This window comes from Phoca vitulina, unplaced genomic scaffold (genome assembly GCF_004348235.1).
Source record: "Phoca vitulina isolate PV1807 unplaced genomic scaffold, GSC_HSeal_1.0 scaffold5, whole genome shotgun sequence".
Lineage (NCBI taxonomy): Eukaryota > Metazoa > Chordata > Mammalia > Carnivora > Phocidae > Phoca > Phoca vitulina.
In genome coordinates this window covers 706547-724244 of record NW_022589708.1, presented here as the reverse complement: position 1 = coordinate 724244, position 17698 = coordinate 706547, and the positions used below count along the sequence as shown (strand labels likewise).

General features: G+C 61.6%; 1 protein-coding gene across 1 annotated transcript in view; it reads right to left on the bottom strand.

Annotated features, from left to right (window-relative positions):
* The window catches only part of GRTP1 (growth hormone regulated TBC protein 1), a 20251-nt gene extending 15622 nt beyond the window's left edge, over positions 1-4629 (bottom strand). The window contains exons 1-2 of the mRNA XM_032402568.1: positions 4482-4629; positions 4100-4251 (exon numbers count right to left, since the gene is read on the bottom strand). Coding sequence (XP_032258459.1) covers positions 4100-4251; positions 4482-4519 — 190 coding nt within the window. The 5' untranslated portion in view covers positions 4520-4629. The remainder of the gene's footprint in view (positions 1-4099; positions 4252-4481) is intronic.
* Positions 4630-17698: the final 13069 nt, after the last annotated feature.

The following is a 17698-nucleotide window of genomic DNA, read 5'->3' as shown; positions in this document are numbered from 1 at the left end:
CGAGCACCGAGCACCGAGCGCCGAGCACTGAGCACCGAGCACCGAGCGCCGAGCACCGAGCACCGAGCGCCGAGCACACGAGCCGTTCAGGCTGAGCCCCGCCCCGGCGCCGTGCACTTTCCACTGAAGGAGCCACCATGATGCGGGGGGCGGGAGGGAGCCGGTGGGGACCCCCGAAGGGAGGGACGCACATGCCAACAAACTGAAACTCTAAAACCGATCTATAAATTCAAGCGGATTCCCAAAGTCCCGGGGAAAGGCAACGAACTGGAGGAACCAAAACAGGCTGGCGGTGAAGCTGGAGTCACTACCTGAGCTCAAGGTGACCCGACGCCGCGGGCCCGCGGCAACACCCCGGCCCGGACGGAAGGGGAAATCCAGAACCCGCCCCGCAGCGGATCAACCGCCTTCTGACCAAGTTGCAGAGGAAGCCCACGTGGGCGCAGCGGTCTTTCGCGCAAAGAGGGCGGCTGGCGGGAGCCCCCAGGTGCGCGGCCGGGGGCAAGACTGAAGTTTCTTGCCCGTCGAACACAGTCACCGTACGACCCTGCACCCCGGTCCCGCGCATCTCCAACGCCGGCCTGACGCCTCCCGCACGCCCTCCGGCTGACGCACGCAGACGAACCCCGTGGCCGCCCGGGACTGGAATGTTCCTCAGCGCAGACAGACCCAAGATCGGGGACGCGGCTGCGACGCAGTGCGCGCGGAAGGAGCCAGCCGGGAAGGCGGGGGGCCGCGGGGGGCCGCTCCCGCACCGTCCTCAGAGGCCCCAGCCCGCCGTGCGGGGAGGGACCAGGCACAGGAGGGGACTGTTTTCAGTCTCGCTCGAAGCGACCCCGGGCTCTGTGTGTTTGTCTAAACTCACAGAAGTGTCAACAGGTAAGGGTGAATTTCCCTGCAAATTAAAAATTTTTTAAATAGAAAAAAAAAGGCAAATGCAAAATGCCTAAACCCCTCCCTGGAGTCGGACACTGGGCTCCCCTGGGACCCGCCAGCCCAGCCCGGAGGGGCGGCCGGGCCAGGAGGCCAAGGGGGCTGAGCTGTTGCAACGGTTTCCAAGGACGAAGGCTTCTGCTACTTTTGTTGTTTGTTCTCTGGAGTTACAATGTTTCTTCAGGAGAGAATGAAACTAGCTTACCTGTCCCCAGAGACTGACCTTCCCTGACCTCAGGGAATGCGGGGGGGGGGGGGGGGGGGGCTCTTAAAAGAAGGTGAAACAAATCCCTGTGTGTCTTGGTATTTGCCTTTGAAAGTCTGTTTTTGCAACTTAATTCTAACTTAAATGGTGCTGATACTCTAAGCCACTAGGAAGGAGACGCGCCAGCGTGGGCGGGAGCAGGAGAAGGATGGTTGGCCAAGGCCGGGCTGAGTCTGCCCAACTGCGGTTGCCTAGGTGGAGGGAGAAGAAAGAAGCCGTCTTACGGTTCCCCGTGGATATTTGCTACAGACGAAAAGAAAAAAGAGAAGGACAAAGCAGACCTTCGTCACGTCCACAAATGGGAGTCAAGCCAAAGTCTGGGCTGCCCTCTGCAGATGGGCTGACACCAAGATCCAGAGGTCCCTGTGTTACTGGTGACCGAAGGTCGGCGTCCAGATGAAAGTCCTCCACAACAGAGCACCAGACGGCAGGATGAAGAAAACAAGACTCGGTCCCAGGACAGGACCAAAGGGGGGCCGTGCAGGTGCGGCTGGAAGCAGGTGCGGCTCCCTGGCTGGTCCCACCAAGCCACGGCCACCGCCGCCGGATGCCACGTGCCCGACTACACTGCGGTCAGCCTGGAGCTGGTGGGAGAACTGGATTCTCACGTTGGAATGATCGTGCACTCCTGTTCATGCCTGACAGCCGCCCCAGACTCCCCAACCATCATGCCAAGCGCCAGCCGCGACACCCAGCGTCACAGAACCGTGTGAGCCCACATGCCTCTCACAGACTGATCTGTGCCCCCGCTTCCTGAAGACGGCAGGCCGCGAGCCCCCTTGACTGCCCGGCCCCAGGCTGCAGGCTCATCAGGAGTCAAACGTTCCTGCTTCCAAACCCACTATGCCGCTTACACTGGTTACACGAGTCAAAGAAATACTAAAGCAAAAAAGTAGTTCAATAAAACCATCTTGAATTCTTAAAGTTGACAGATACCAGGGCTCAAAGAAAGCAGAAGCAAAAACAAGACAAAACATTTGAGCCAAAATAAGAGAACTAAAAAGACGGGAAGGACGAGCATCTGGAAGGTTCTGCATCTGGCTGCTCTCAGTCCTGCTCAACCTGGAGAGAACAGATGCTGGAAAACAGACACGGGACATGGAGTGTGGCTTCGGTAGGCGGTGCAGAGCGTCAGTCAGTGGGCTCACCTCGTTCAAAGGGAAGGACGGGACACACTGGAACCAGACGATAAAACCAAAGGTAGGGAGATGAAGGCGCGTTTGTGTTTCACGTAAAAACACAGGCTTATGCACACACACACTGGACAGGGGCCGTGCTTTCCCTGACCGCTGGTCAGCAGTCCAGAGTTAGCCCCGGTGGGCAGGAGGCCTTCTCCTGCATTAAGGCAAACTCCCGCGCGGTGGGGGCCGCTGCATTTGCACGTGTGTGTGCGTGCGTGTGCTCACCCTGCTCCGGCGGAGACACAGGGTGGTCCCGACAATCGCGTCTGCCTCACATACGGGTCTGGACCAGGAGAGGAACTCCGGCTCACTCTCCATCTTTCAATGCGATTAACATGTTTTACCACGTACATAAATTACGTTTACTTTATACGCTTCTATTTTTTTTAAGAACAAAAGACCAGTCAACTTTTAAGAATAAATGAAAAGGGAAACAAAAGCAGATATGCTGGTGGAAACACAGTAACACCGGGGTGACGCAGGGATGGCCATTAGTGATCCCTGGAGGAGGCACACAGTGCGCTGGCCCCCAGGATCCACAGGGCAACACGGCACAAGCCTGAGCCCCTCCCAGCCCCCACCCCCAGACCTCCTGGAACGAGGCCAGCTTACCTGAGTGCTTACCAAACCCTCCATCAGTAACAGCCCCGAGGAGGGGCCTCAGCAGGGGAGAGGCATGTTGGTGGGGAGCCCAGTGTCGAGCAAGAGCCTCCCTCCTCCACGAGCGCTGTCCCCCAAAATCAACCTGCCTCCACCAACCCTCCTGTTCAACTGGGCTATGCACTGGGACCACCTGGGCCCTGTTCACTAACCCCTTTACAAGCAAAAATTGATCTTGTCACCCCCTTGCTTACAAACCCTTACAAATCTGCAGGGTCATGTGATGGAACCCTGGTTCCAAGTCCAGCACGCCCTCATTCCATCCCCAGTGCTGGTCACACGGCTCTGTCCCTGCAGCTGCCCTCTGGCCTCACCCCTTCTCTGTCATTAATGTCCTATTTCAGAAAGTCCTTTATCTTAACTCCTAGAAGCACACACCTACCAACGCCCTCAGCCCCCACCCGCAGGTTCCACCAGCCCTTTATCCGCAGCCTGGGGAACACGGAAGGCAAACACTTCATTCATTCATTCAACAAATACTGAAGGAATTACAGAGACCAACCCCCGCTGCAGGGAGGGGGCTTGATTCCAGCAGGAATGCAGCAAACCAGATATGCACCCCTTACACAGCCAGAAAGGCAAGAGAAGCAGGACTGACAGGGCAGGACTGTGTGGGTGTAACAGGAAGGACCTGCCATCCCAGACAGGAGCTTGGGAGGGCCTCCTGGAGGCGGCATCCCAGGCAAAACCTGGAGGAGGGGAGAAGCCCAGAGTGAGGCAGGCGCAGGCCCGGTGGTCCGTGGGGGCAGGGAGGCGGCAGCAGCTGGAGTGAGGTGGGCTTTGACCCTGAGGGAAGCCGGGAGGGAGGGCTTCACTCCGGGTATGGGCCAGGGGAGAACCTTGCTCACTCCTGAGAGCAGGAAAGCGGTTTTCTTGCCAGACACCCCAGACCCCAGATCTGGTCCCCTGTTTCGAAGGAAGGCCGGGGTCCCCATCTCAAAGCGGGGGAAGGGTCTCCTGCGCTTTACTAGAGCAGGTTCTAGCGAGTTCGAAGCCTTGCGCGGCCAGCTGAGGGCTCAGGGAACCCGGGCCTCTCCTCGCGCGTCTGTTTCCAACTCACCTGTCCCACTCCTCTGAACACGACTAGTCCCCTTCAGAAGTTTAGACCATTTTATGGCTCTTCTAGTGAGTATCACCAGGTAGGTGGAAAAAAACTCTTCATAAGCTGCGTAATCGAAGTCTTCGGGCCTTTCAAACCCGTACGGATCAATCCTACAACCCAAGAATACAAAGAACCTGTAAGCCCCAAATAAAGTTTCGCGCGCACGTGCGCCCCGCGGCCCTGCCCAGGGTCCCCGCGGGGACGAGGCCGCGAGCGCTCGTGGAGCCAGGGCCGAGCGCAGCGGGGGACTCCGGCCCCGCACCCACGCGCACCCACAACCCCAGGTCCCCATCCCGCACCCCAGGCTGGGCGAGGCGCGCCCCCGCCCCCACGCGCCCACCTGGGGACCCGGTCCCGGGCGCTCCCCGCGGACTCCATGCCGGGAGGGTGGGGAGGGGGCGCCCGGAGGCGCAGGAACCGTGGGGTCGACGCCTAGGGGCCAGGGCCACCTCCCGGGACCGGAGCGCGTGTCCTTCCGCCGGGCCGCGGGCGCGGGAGGCGGGGCGGGGGGCGGGGCTCCAGGGATGAGCAGGGGGCGGGGCGGGGCGGCGAGGGAGGGGCGGAGGCGGGGCTGCAGCTGCACCTGCTCCCGCGGCCCCAGCGGAGGGCGGTGTCCGGAGCTGCTGGAGCCGGGAGCGTGGGAGGGCTTAGGCCTGGAGGGAGGGGTGCGGGATGGGAGGCTGAGGCGAGATCGGGGCGGAGGGGGGACCCGGGGGCGGGGGGGCATGCGGGGGGCAGCTGGGGGCAGGATGCGGCGTGTGGGGTGAACCCGGGGGCGGGATAGGGTAGGTGGGGGGTGGGAGGGCGCCCGGACGCGAGATGGGGTTTGTGGGGGCCCCCGGGAGCGGGATGGGGTGTGGGGGGCACCCCGGGGGAGGGATGGGGTGTTGGGGGGCCACACTGGGGGAGGGATGAGGTGCTTGGCGGGGACCTGGGTGTGGGATGGAGTGCATGCCACCCACCCCCAAGCTGGGTGGGTCTTCAGGAATCTCCCTCACTCCCTTTAGGCCTTCTGGGCTTTGAGCAAAGGTGGGAGATAAATCCAGTTTGGATTTCTCTGAGATACCTTCAAACCTCAGGGCCGGGCAGGTCCAAAGCTCAAAGTTCTGACCTATGACCCATATTTTTATTTTCTTTTATGCAGAAAAAGAGCAAGTCTTATTTTTTACCTGCTCTTTTTCAGGCTACAGTTGCGATCTGAGAACAGCGTATTAATGAGATCGTAATCTCTGCACCCACCTAGGGACCTGCCCCATTCCTTCCTGTGTCCCCACAGCAGACTGGGGAGAGGGGCCCTGGGTTCTAGCCCTGCCCTAACTCCCTAGGAGCCAGGCCTGGGAAAATCTCTGGTTGGCTGGGGAGTACAATGCACTACCCTGTAGGATTGCCCCCTGGGGTGACGTGGGGTTAACAGCTCAGGGTGTACTCTGCTCCCCACAGGAGGCAGAAGTCGGGGCTCCCTCCCTGGCTGCCTCTTCTCAAACTTGTGGTCAGAATCCTGGGAGTGGGAGTCAAGGACAGGTGCTGTTTGCAACCCAGGAGAATGTAGGCACATGGCTTTATGTGCTTGTTACTTGGACGGAGAGGTGCCACCGAAGCAGCTCGTCAGCCACCCCCCGACACTCCAGAGCAACCCTGGTCCCCGGCCCCATTACTCTGTCCTGAGATCTCAATACTGTGGCATGAAAACCATGTCTAAGCTGCTTGTCAAATTGGGGAGACCATTGAAAATTTGCCAAAACTGTTGTGCACTTTGGTTTAGAAATGTGGTAAGAAAGGGAGGGGGTTTAAGATACTTTTGTAGGGCGCCTGGGTGACTCAGTTGGTCAAGCGTCTGCCTTCGGCTCAGGTCATGATCCCGAGGTCGTGGGATCGTGTCCTGAGTCAGGCTCCCCGCTCAGCGGGGAGTCTGCTTCTCCTTCTCCCTCTGCTGCTCCCCATGCTCATGCTCTCTGTCTCAAATAAATAAAATCTTAGAAAAAAAAAAAAAGGAAGAAACCTTTGTAGCCTCAGCCCTCCTCATCCCAAGAGTCCTTTTTGAAAAAATGGGCTCGAACAGAAAGACACCTTCTCTGTGTGCACGAGCCCACTGCACCAGCAAACAGCCTCGTCTGACGACCTGACTGTCTGGGTCGCCCCACGCGTTTTCTCGTGGGAAGTGCCTCCGGGCCATGTCTAGACGTGGTGAAGACGTGACAGCCCCCACTGCCAGTCTACCCGGGTGTCGGTGGGCCTGCAGGCCCCCGATGTGTTTCAGGGGTGGTCCATCCCGGAGAGGACCTGGAGAGGGAATTGTGGAACACACCCTACCCCCAGCTGGAGACATCTGTCCAGATGTTCTCACGCTTCTCAGGACCCAGGAAGACTGCAGGATATTTAGCGCTCTACTGAACCTAACCTCAGAGACCAGTTCTGCCAACAGTCCTGGTTCCGGAAAGCCTTCAAGCTCAGCTGAGTTCACCGCATTTTGCTTTTGAAAGACAGTGTCCCTTCTTCCAAAGAAGGGCCCCTAGTCCATGCTCTGACCTCCTTGGGACACTCTCAACAAGGGTCCTTTCTTTGCAGACTTAGGTCCACAGATCGGGCGACTTATCCTCACAGCACCTGCCGGATCTAACGGAACAGGACAAGCACCCAGCCCCTCGCCCACCCTGGCCCTCCTGTCTTTGCTGCTTCCTTTCATTGGTAGGTTGCTACCAGTCAAAGCGAATGACTCCCTGAATCTCCTCCCATTCTGAGTCTTCTTTGGGGCCAAACCCTGTTTCCTACTTCCTGTCACCATCTTTACTGGCGAGCTGACACTCCTGCCCCCACTTCTCTTGTACTCAGCGCCTTGTGCCCCCAAACCACCCCAGCTTCCAGCCCACCCAGCCATCCTGGGACGCTCCTCATTCCCTTCCCTGTAAGTTCTGCTCCTCTCCTGATGGGGATCAGGATCCGGTCTCACTCCCTGCCACACACTTTCTCACAACTGCCTTGAAGAGGAGCGTGGGCCCTCACTCTGATGGCCCAGTGGACGCCCAGCCCAGGGGACGTGTGCCTTGGACATGAGCAGGATGGTGGTACCTGACCAAGGGGACAGCAGGCATTCCATGTGGGGGCACATTAGGTGAGACAAGGAGGGGGCCCCAGGTGGCAAGGACGGCCAGCAGCCAGAGGGCCTGGGGTTTAGGGCTGCTGACCACTGGGCCCAGCGTCTGCCTGAGCCCCCCCCCCCAGGAGGCAGCTGGATGCCTGTGTCACCCCCCACACCGAGGGCTCTGAGTTCCCCGGGCACCTTCACTGGCCAGAGCCCCTCTGCTCAAAGCTGACAGCCACAGTTGTCCAGGACACGAAATCCGGCACCCCACGGGCCAGCCCCCTCCCGGTGCCCCTGGGAAGGCTGAGGCTCCTGGGGGTCGTGACCAGCCCTCCAGTGAGAAGAGGGGGGACCCCCAGCCCGGTGTCGGGCGCCACCCCACGGGGCCTCTTCCTGCAGGAGCCCAGGCTCTCGGGGCCTGATTGTAGAAGCTGCCACCGTTTAGAAGTCAGGAAGGGTGTCCGAGAACTTGAGCTGCGGGGGCGCCGTCGCCTGGGCCAGTCATGGCCGCCGCGGGTGACGGAGGGCAGAGGGAGCAGCACCTGAGCCCGCGCTCCCCGGAGACCACGGTAGCTGGCCGCCACGTGCACCTGCCACGGGAGTTTCTGCACAGGCTGCGGGGCGAGGGCGCCGCGGGCACGGAAGGTGGGGTGGACACCTGCGGGCAGCCGTGCTGCTCGAGCGCGGGCGATGCACCCAGACGGGGACCCTGACTCAGACTCTGCACTTCTCAGGAGCTCCAGCTGCCGGGGCCTGTGCAACACGGTGACCCCACACTCAACAGGGGCCGCGGGATCGGCTGACTCGGGTGAAAAGAGGCTGGAGAGATGTGACCTCCAGATGCAGCGAGGCCACACCCGTGAAGCTCCCGTGTCGTCAGGGTGGAGCCTGGGCCGGGCCGGGATGGGGGGCAGATGGGTGAGAGGACGTCGGAGCCGGGGGTCCCGACAGTGAGGTGATGGGGTCAAGCCCTTATTTGCCGTGCGGAAACTGACTCGGTTGAGCTCTGCTGAGCCCCGTGACCCTGGCAGACAGGGAAGGGGGAGAAACACACCCCCTTTGTGTTCTGCTGACAAGACCCCACAGAGAATGCGGCCCCTGGGCTGCAGGTGGGACTTGGGGTCCGTGCTGCGCTGGACTGTCCTCCCTGCTGATGGGGAAACAGATGGTGTTTGCATCCCCTCTGATGACCCTGCTCAGCCTCCACGCCTGCGGTCTCCCCTGCCCAGCAGAGCTCCATAAAGCAAGCTCGGAGGCCCAGCTCTGGAGAAGCTATGGCAACAGCCCCCAGATCATCCTTTCCAATAAAGTACGAAGTCCAGATTTGTTTTCTGTTTGACTGAAGAAGAATATTGGGCGAAATAATACGACGTCTGGAGTTGGCTTGAAATATATTCCAGCAAGAGAGAAAAGGAAGAGACAAGCGGATGAAACCACAGCAGAGCCATGAGGCTTGGGCATTGGGTCCATGGAGGGGTTTTCATGTCTGAAGATTTCCGTAATAATGTATGTAGCCAGTAAAGGAGTAATGCCGTCCCCCAGTGCAGGCAGGGGAGGCCAGAACGGGCCCTGTGGCCTTGGCCCCCCACCAGTCTGCTGTGGGCCTGCCTCCTGGTCCGGGTGGGCTGGCACTCAGCCTCCCAGGCCCCCTGGGGCTCAGGGGTCAACTGTGCACACAGCCTGGGCTTGTGGGGCCGCTGCGGCAGCCGCTGGCCTGGAGGGCCCTCCCCACAAAGCCAGGAGGAACACTTGCAGATGCTGTTAGTGACGGATTAAGGAACTGGGCCGGGCGGAGGCGCTATGAGGTCTCCAGTGACCCCACCAAATGCCCACATCTTTGCATCTGAGCGGCTGCCTGGCTACAGAACGTGTGGGGCCCTGTCCTCAGGGCGCTTTCACCCAACAACCCTTCCCGTCGCTGCAGGTGAGGTCTGGGCCAGGAGCTGGACTGAATCACCGTCCCGGGACCTCAGGCGACAACTGGGCCTGCCCCCGCGCACCTGGCCTTGAGGTCACCCGATGTGGGCCTTTCTCTCTGGGAGAAAGCACCTTCCCATGACTGCAGTGGGGAGAACTTGGTCCTGGAGGCTGTGCTGGTCCCCAGCCTGGTTTCTGGGCACGTGACCCCGGCCGGGCTGGTCACCTGATGCCTGGAAGGGATCAGGCAGGAGGCGGGAGGGGCTTAGTCGGTACCGGGCATGTGGAGCATGCTCAGCAAACGCTAGGTATCGCGTTCCTGTTCTGGACCCTCCCGGACTCGGGCGCCTCACATACATTTTCCTTGGAGAGCAGGTTCTGCATGCCCTGTGGGGAGTCACCCCAGGCTTTTTTCCGTGAAGTCCTTTACAGAAGAAAAACAGGTTTTAGAGGATGGCAGGTCCACTGTGCGGCGTAAGAAGAGCTGCAGGGAGCCCAGAATTATAGAGGTAGCGTGCGGCTTACAGAGTCAGGGCATTGAGGTTCGCTGGTGTTTCTCGTTCTCTCAGTACAGACTTTGAACATTGGGTAATTGGCATGTTCTGGGCATTGCAAGAAACTTATGATTTGGTTTTGGAGACAATTTTGAGGGAGTGTTACTCATAAGCAAGTTTTATTTCATAATGAGATAAAATGAACTTTAAAAAAAAGATTAATTTATTTGAGAGAGACAGCAAGCGCACGCGAGTGGGGGAGGGGCAGAGGAGAGGGAGAATCTCAAGCAGACTCCCCGCTGAGTGTAGAGCCCGATGCAGGGTTCAATCCCAGGAACGGGAGATCATGACCTGAGCTGAAATTATGAGTCTGATGCTCAACCAACTGAGCCACCCAGGTGTCCCTAAAATGAACATTTTAAAGAATAAATATTGTGATACAACATATTCTATCATAACCCTCAGAGATGCCGCAGGATGGGAGCAGGTGCTTCTCTCTAGGCAGGTGCAAGAACCCTGCTCCCTAGGAAGCCAAGAATGGGATACAGGCCGTTCTGCTTCAACCTGCTGCAGATGGCGGGACCAGTCCTCGGGAGGGGCAGGACGCCAGCTCAGGACAGCACCTTGCTCGGCACACACTGCTGCCTGTCCTCGTCATTCTTTCTCCTGTTCTTCCTCTTTTTCATTTTCTTTTTAAGATTTTATTCATTTATTTGAGGGAGGGATAGGGCGAGAGAGCACGGAGCGGGGGGAGTGGCAGAGGGAGAGGGGGAAGCAGGCTCCCCGCAGAGCAGGGAGCCCGATGTGGGGCTCGATCCCAGGGCCCGGGATCATGACCTGAGCTGAAGGCAGACGCTTAACGACTGAGCCCCCCAGGCACAGTCCCAGAGCCTAGAGGTCTGAGTTCCAGGCATGGCAGGGCTGGCCCCTGGATGCTGTGTCCTTCCTGTGTCCGCACGGGGTCACCCCTGTGCCTGTGCATCCTGATCTCTTCTCATTAGGACACCAGTCCTGTGGGATCAGGGCTCAGCCTGCTGACCTGTCTTACCTTACTCACTTCTTCAAAGGCTGCATCTCCAAATGCAGTCACGGTCAGAAATATTTCTGCTGCTGAAAGTGACGGCACTGTCCACTTCAGAGCGTAAGAGCAACAATGTAAAGAAAGAAGCCCAGGTTCATGAAATGACAGTCACACACCCAGGGAAACCCACTCCACGGGCACCGAGGTAGGGCTGACACGTGTGTTCGTGTGTTCTGGCCTCGTGAAGCGCACGCGCAGGGTGCTCACTGTGCAGCGAGCGGTCCACCGTGCGGCTCGCGGCCGGGTCGGGTTGCACAGGAAATGCCGGGACCCAGACTCCTACGAACAAGAGGTAAGGAGATCTCTTCTCCTTGAGAATCTTTCTTGGAGAGTGTGTTCGGCGGGAAGAACAACACCACCCTTCGTTTCTGTGCTTTTCCCTCTGAGTTTTTCTAACCCCGCCCTCCCGCCCCCGCCAGCCCCGCGAAGTTGACGGCACCCCGTGGCTTAGGTGCGAAGCAGGTCCCAGGGTTTCAGGAGAAGAGCCGTGGGGTCTCAGTGGGCCGGGAGCGGTGCGTGTTGGCGCCTCCACGGCCCGTGGGCGATGTCCACGTACGCGGGGGTTGGCGCCAACACTCCGCCAGCACCAGGACGCCGCGGAGCTGCATCAGTGACCACGGCCGGCGCCGGCTTCCCGGGACCTGATGGGAGGCGCTGCTTGCAGAGGGAACACACGAGCGGCCACAGGGCAGAAGTTCCGGAGGGGGTTATTTTTAGAGGCCTGTTGACATTTCTCAGCAGCCACCTCCGGGCCGGGCGGCTCAGTGCAGGCGAGGCGCTGTCCCTTCACCCCCTGGACGTGTCCCCTTCCTGCCCACTGACGCCAAGGCCACGTACCAACCTCTCTCGCTTTCAAAATTGTGCTAAAATATACATCACATACAACCTAACATTGGACCCAGTTTTAAGTGAGCAAACAGCTCAGGCGCCTTAAATACGTTCCCATTATTGTGCGGCCAGCACCGCCCTCCGTCTCCAGAACTTTCTCACCTTCCCAAATTGAAACTGGGTCCCCATAAATACTGCCCCCAGCCCCTGGGCCCCTCCTGCTCTCTGTCGCTGTGAGTAGGGCTCCTCCAGGGACCTGTGCTTGCGTGACGGGCTTGTTTCTACTGACATGATGTCCTGCGGGTCCTGACTAGTTGGAGCCCATTTAACCTGAAGACGGAGTCTTGTTGGTTCTCTTTCGAGCTTGTTGGACACGGTTCTGGCTGGGAGGCCAGATGTGGGGAGAAGGAGCTTCTCTGCGTGTGTCCGGGGGCGGGGGATGAGGGTTAAACGTGCCCAGAGGCTCCGTGAGCTGCCCTGGTCTGCAGTTTCGGTGACAGTGGGACAGGAAGGGCCCCCTCGGAGCTGCCAACAGGACCTCCCGCTTGCCTAAGCCACAGAAAAGAGAGGCGTGTTTACGGAGGAGGGGGTATTCGTGCACAGCGTGCCTGGGGGGGGGTTTTCGGGAGTGGGTTCCCTCCTGCAGTGAGCATCTTCTCAGGAAAGCTGTGCGGCAGAAATACTGATTGGGTCGTAAGCTCCAGAGCTGACCGATCGGGGGCAGGTGAGCCCCGCGGCGGCGCGGACGTGTTCGCGGTCGTTCACACAGGGTGTGGGCGTCTGCGGGCCTCCTTGCCTGGACTTTGAGGCCCAGGGACGCACGGTGCCCACGCCCTTCTCACAGACAAGAGTGGGGGCTGAGGAGCGGGGTTCTGTGTTGGCGGGCTGCCCAAGTGACACCTGCGCCCCGCCGTCACCGAGCTCACCACGTGCTCGCGGGGCGGGTGCTGAGTGCCCACGGCACAGGCCCTAACTGGGTGCCTACAAGTCTCACGGCAGGTGCGGTGGTTTCATTTCAGGGCGGGGAAGGCATGTGCACGCACACCCACCGTCTCCCCCTCCCGGACCCCCCACAGGTGCGCACTCGGACCTCTCCCAAGGCCGCGTGGTGACTCTGTCCTGGAGCCCCACGGGAGGGTCTCGTGCAGAGGCCAGCTCTGGGGGGGGCCGGAGAGCCCGTGCGTGCCACGCGGCCTCCGAAGGCCCCTCCCCCGGTGCAGCTGAGAGCCACGGTCACCAAGGGTGGGGCGCTCAGGCCGGCCTCACCTGTCGCCCCAGAGTTCCGGGAGCCCTGTGGTGGCCACGTGACCAGCGGCGCCACGCCCAGACGCCCCGGCTGACAGACCCGCCCCTGGTCTGCAGGGCCGTAGGGAGGCTTCCTCAGGGCGCCAAGATGACCCACCCCACCTGTGATAGGAAACCTATTTTATTTCTGGTTTTGAAATTACCTCCAGCTGCATAAAGTTAGTAAAACTTCAAAGGGAAGAACACAACAGATGCAACAAAATATAATTAGTAGTTTTTTCCTAAGAAACCCATTTTAGAGGTATTTGTATACAAAAGGGGATAAAACAGAGAACATGGAATTGAACAGCTGTGGGTTATTACATAATCACATAATTACGAGATTGAAACTCAAATAAGGAAGAGACGCTGCGTCCGTAGAATCCTAACCGCGGGCATTCGCGGATGGAGCACCGGAGACACAGCTGGGCCGTGGCCGTGCGGCCGGATTTGGTGAACAGGGAGCGGGGCCCCGGGCTTGGCAGGAGCAGAGCGGAGCTGGGTGCGCGAGCTGTTTGAAGCCGCGTGGGCAGCAGTCTGACTCCGCCGCTTGGACTCACGCTGCTCTGCGCGTTCTCCAGCCGACTTTCTGGTCTATTTAAAAATAGCAGCACAACCCTACCGCTTGTTTTAAAAAGGGAACACTCAGTGAATATAATATTTTTATCTCCTCTGTCATCACATTCTTTGCCAAACATGGCCTCAGATCCTCTGGAACGAAGGACGAAGGAAGAAGGAGGACAGTGAGTAAGGCGGTGTCCTGCCAGGCGCGGTGGCACACGGTCCCCCTGCAGCTCCCGCACAGACGCCGCGGGTGTGAGCAGGTGCGGCCGCCCGGCTCTGCTGGGCCCCGGCCCCGAGTGTGAGCCCAGGCGCCTCCCGGGGTTTGCGGCTCCAGGAGCCAGCCGGCTAGGTGCAGCCTTCCCGAGACTCCCGGGGCGGGGGCACCGGACGCCCCCAGCCTGCGTGCCCCCAGGAAGGGACGCTCCGTCCTCCGGCAGAGGTGGGACGGCCCCTGTCCCCACCGGCCCTCAACTCCAAGTAGGAGCCAGAGGCTGTGGGCGAGGTGCCCCCCAGGGCTCCCAGGTGCCCAGACGAGGGCGTGGGCAGCACCGCGCACGCTGGCAGCTGCAGCACGTTGTCCCACCGCGGGCCCTCGCGGCGTAGGGGGCACTGTCTCTGCTCTACGGAGGAGGCCTGGCACATTCTGGCAACCCCTCGGGACTCCCGGACTCGGGCCCCCACAGCTGTGGCAGGTGCCAGTCTGCCGGACTTTGAACCGCTGGCCTGAGGGGCGGGCAGCAGGCAGTGGGCCCGCGGCTGGACGGGGCACAGCGGCCGCGTGGACCCTCTGCCTCCTGCTCAGCCCCGCGAGAACCTCCGTGCACCGTGGGGAGGAGGAGGTCCCGCAGCCGCCCGCGCCCCGGCCCGCAGCGGACGAGGGCTGAGCACCGCCCGGAGCTCCGCTCAGAAAGCACCTTCTGCACATGGACGCCCCAGCCCGAAGCGTCAAGGAAACTTCTACGGGACGAGGAGACATTGCTTAGAACATCGCTCACCCGAAGGGCAGCCAACAGCAGGGCGTGCTCGAGAGGCAGGAACCCCCTTCCACAGACGGGGTGTCATGAGCGCAGCGTGTGCGGGGCCGCCGGGCCGCCGTCCCCCCGAGAGCTGGCGGCTTTCCTGAGGCTGCCTGATGGCCCTGAACCTGGTGCGCTGTCGCGTAGAGAGTTCAACGCTGTACACGAGATGTGACCCCAGTGTGGCCGTGCCTTAGAGACAGCGAGGGAGAAGCCGCCCGCCACAGTGACAGAAATTACCCTGAGGCCACATGGTTACCAGGGATTTTATTTCCTTCCTTATGCTTCTATAGGATATTCAACTATTCTAGATGGCAGATGCTTTAGAGACCGAGAAGCAGGGGAGGAGGGAACGGTCCGGGCAGGAGGACTGGCAGCGAGGCCCCGGGGGCAGAGGCGGGTCGTGGCACCATGGATGTTCCCTGTCCTCAGCACGTGGCACCCGCAGGGACACTTCCTTGGGACTGTGCATCTGGAAACATCCATCCCTGTGCACCGTCCCTTCCTGCGGGACTGACGCGGTGTCCCTGTGGTTGGTTCCGTCCCAACCAGAGCGCACTTCGCGGGCAGCTCACCGGCCCGTGCGGAGCAGAGGGGCCGCCGCCTGCGGATGATGCCACGAAGGGCAGGTGGCCCGGGCCACCAAGACAGGACAAGAGAGACGCACACAAGCTCAGCAGCAAATTTGAAGGTGTGGAAACAACATGGCTCTGTGTGGAGATAGCAGTGTGGACCCGGGTGCCCTCGAGCACCGTGAAGAGTGGGACCCACGGGGACAAGCACCTGATGTCCTGGCGTGTCCCTCATCCTCGCTGTTCCGTCCCCAAGAAGCTACACAGGCCCCAGGAAGATGGTGCAGAACTCCACAGTTCGGGGACGTGGACCGTCCCGGGGCCAGTGACCTGGAGGGAAAGGGACCCTCCACACGGCTCCCTGGACGCACACGTGGGAGCCAGGTGGTTTGGAGGCAGGAAAGCAGCCTGGCCAAGGCGCAGAAACCGAGTGCCAGGCGTGGCCGTGTTCAGCAGCCGGGGCCTCACTTGGGAAGCTTGAATGTGTGGTTGGCCCTGATAACTGCCGGTCTGAAGGACAGATCGAAGGACCTCTGGTCGCCGAAGCTCTGGGCTCTATACTTGGCAAAATGCGCCAGCCTTCGGCGGCGTTCACGTTCCGACGCACCGCTCCCTGCCTCCGGGGTGTTTGGGGGCCCCTCCTGGGCTGGGCTCCAGGGCGTCTCGCAGACCCCGGGCTTGGGTGCGGGCCCTGCAGAGCCAGGCGCTGGCTCGGGGCCGGAGGACCGCGGGCTCCCGCCCACCGTGGGCTGGCTTCCTCCCACCTGGTGTGGCGCTCCGGGCTCCGCCTGGCTGCCCCTGGGGGCCGGTCCCCGGGACCTCCCGCTTGCACCTGCAGTGGGCACTGCTTCCGATGAGCTGTCAGGGGGGCCCGCTGAGATGCGGGGCGCCATCCTGCCGGCCTGGGCCTGTGCCAGGCGCCCCGGCTTCTCTGGGGGGGAAGGTGCCTGGTTCTCTCCAGCCTGGGCACCGTGTCCCCGAGGGGGGTTCTCTGCACGCCTCGCCTGCTGCCCCTGCGCATGTTCTGGGCCTTTCTCACTGCGTTGGTGACCCGTCCCCACCTCAGTAGCCCCCACCTCAGCGCCACGGCCCCCCTCGACCTCCCCGGGCCGTGTCTGACCCTCTTTTGCAGCACATGACCGAGGCTTCTGGCCCCACAGAGCTACCCCCTTCTCTGGGGGACCATCCAGCCCAATGGGCCCCGCAGCCCCCTCCTCCGGCACCCCCAGGCCTGCCCGCGGTTGACGTCTGTTCCCGACCTCGACTCCCTCCCGCACGCCAGCCCTTGTGAGGGACACAGGCGGCCTGTGTGCCTGGGGGTCCGGGCACTTGTGGGGCGCCCCGCCTACCCGCTGCCCTCCTTCTGCTGCTCCAGGTGATGGAGGCTGGCGGGGGGCCCCGGCGCCGGGAGGAACCTGGTCTTTGGGCGGGACGTGCTCGTCCTCCTCGGCCTGTTGGTTCTCAGGGGGCGAGAGCGGAGGCCCCACCGCGGCACTGCCCTGGGGCGTGGGGTGAGCCCCGCCTGGGGCTGGGGTCGTGTCTCCCCCCGAGGGGCTCCCGGGTGCAGCTGCGGCCCTTCCGCCTCCCACCACTGCGCTAGCTTCGCTCTCGGCCACGGCGCTCGTGCGCGGCCCCGCCTCCAGTGGGACAGTGGCCGGCGCCTCGGGGGCCTTGGGCTGGCGCTGCCCCGAGACCCCACAGGTGCTGCTCTGGGCGGCTGCGAGCAGGTGCCTCCAGGGCCCGGGTGGGGCCGAGCCGGGCGGGGGGCTGGCGGCCCGGGTCAGAGCCGGGGCTGCCAGGCTGCGGTGTGTAGGCGGTGGGCGGCTCTGTCCCTCACGCACTGGGTGCTGCTCTGGGGCCGCGCTGTTAACGGGGTTCGGGACGTTACCTCTCGCTGGTGCGGTGTGACTCTCCGTGGCCCCTGTGGCTGCCACCTGCCTGGGGGCTTTGGGAGTTGGTTTGGGGCGTTCGCTGAGGGAGGTGGGTCTGTCGCTGCTGAGGCCGGGGCTGGTGCTCCCTGCAGCCCGCGGGCCGGGCCGGGCACGGCCCCTTAGTGGTGGCCCCCTGAGCTCTCGCTCACACAGGACCTGCTCGTCCGTGGAGGTGGGACTGTCAGACGGGGTCCTGTCTTTGGGGGTGGCCTCCAGCGCTGCTGAGACGCCTGCTGGGTGTCCCATGTCGTCAGGCAGCGCTTGCTGACGGCCAGGGACCGAGGAGCTGTCCCCTCTCCCTCGATTCTCTGAGACCATGGGATGATGCCATGGGGCATCCCCGCCACAGACTGGCCTGTCGCCTAATGCTGGCCACTGATGCTTCTCACAGGCCCACTCAGGCACGTCTTCTCCTGCCGGACCCTCAGGACACTGGCGCTCCTTTGAATCCCCAAAGCTGTGCCCATTTGCCTTTCCCCAGGTGGGACGTCTCTGCGGAGCTGCCGCTGGGAGATCCTGATCCACGCTGGTGGCGGCCCTTGCAGGCGGGACACTCAGGGCTCTGAGGGAGCCCCCAACCGTGCCGGCTGCCCTGGTGCTCTCACCGTCTGTCCCCGTGGGAAATGGCACTCGAGCGCTTTCAAGCCCACCCCCACCCCTGCCTCCACCACTCGGAAGACTAGAACCTTTGTCTCCACCACCTGATGCCTTGGGCAGCGTGGCAGGAGGTGGTGACATTTGGCACGTGTCCGGCCAGGTGACAGTCACCTGGGGAGACCCCACGGCCTTGG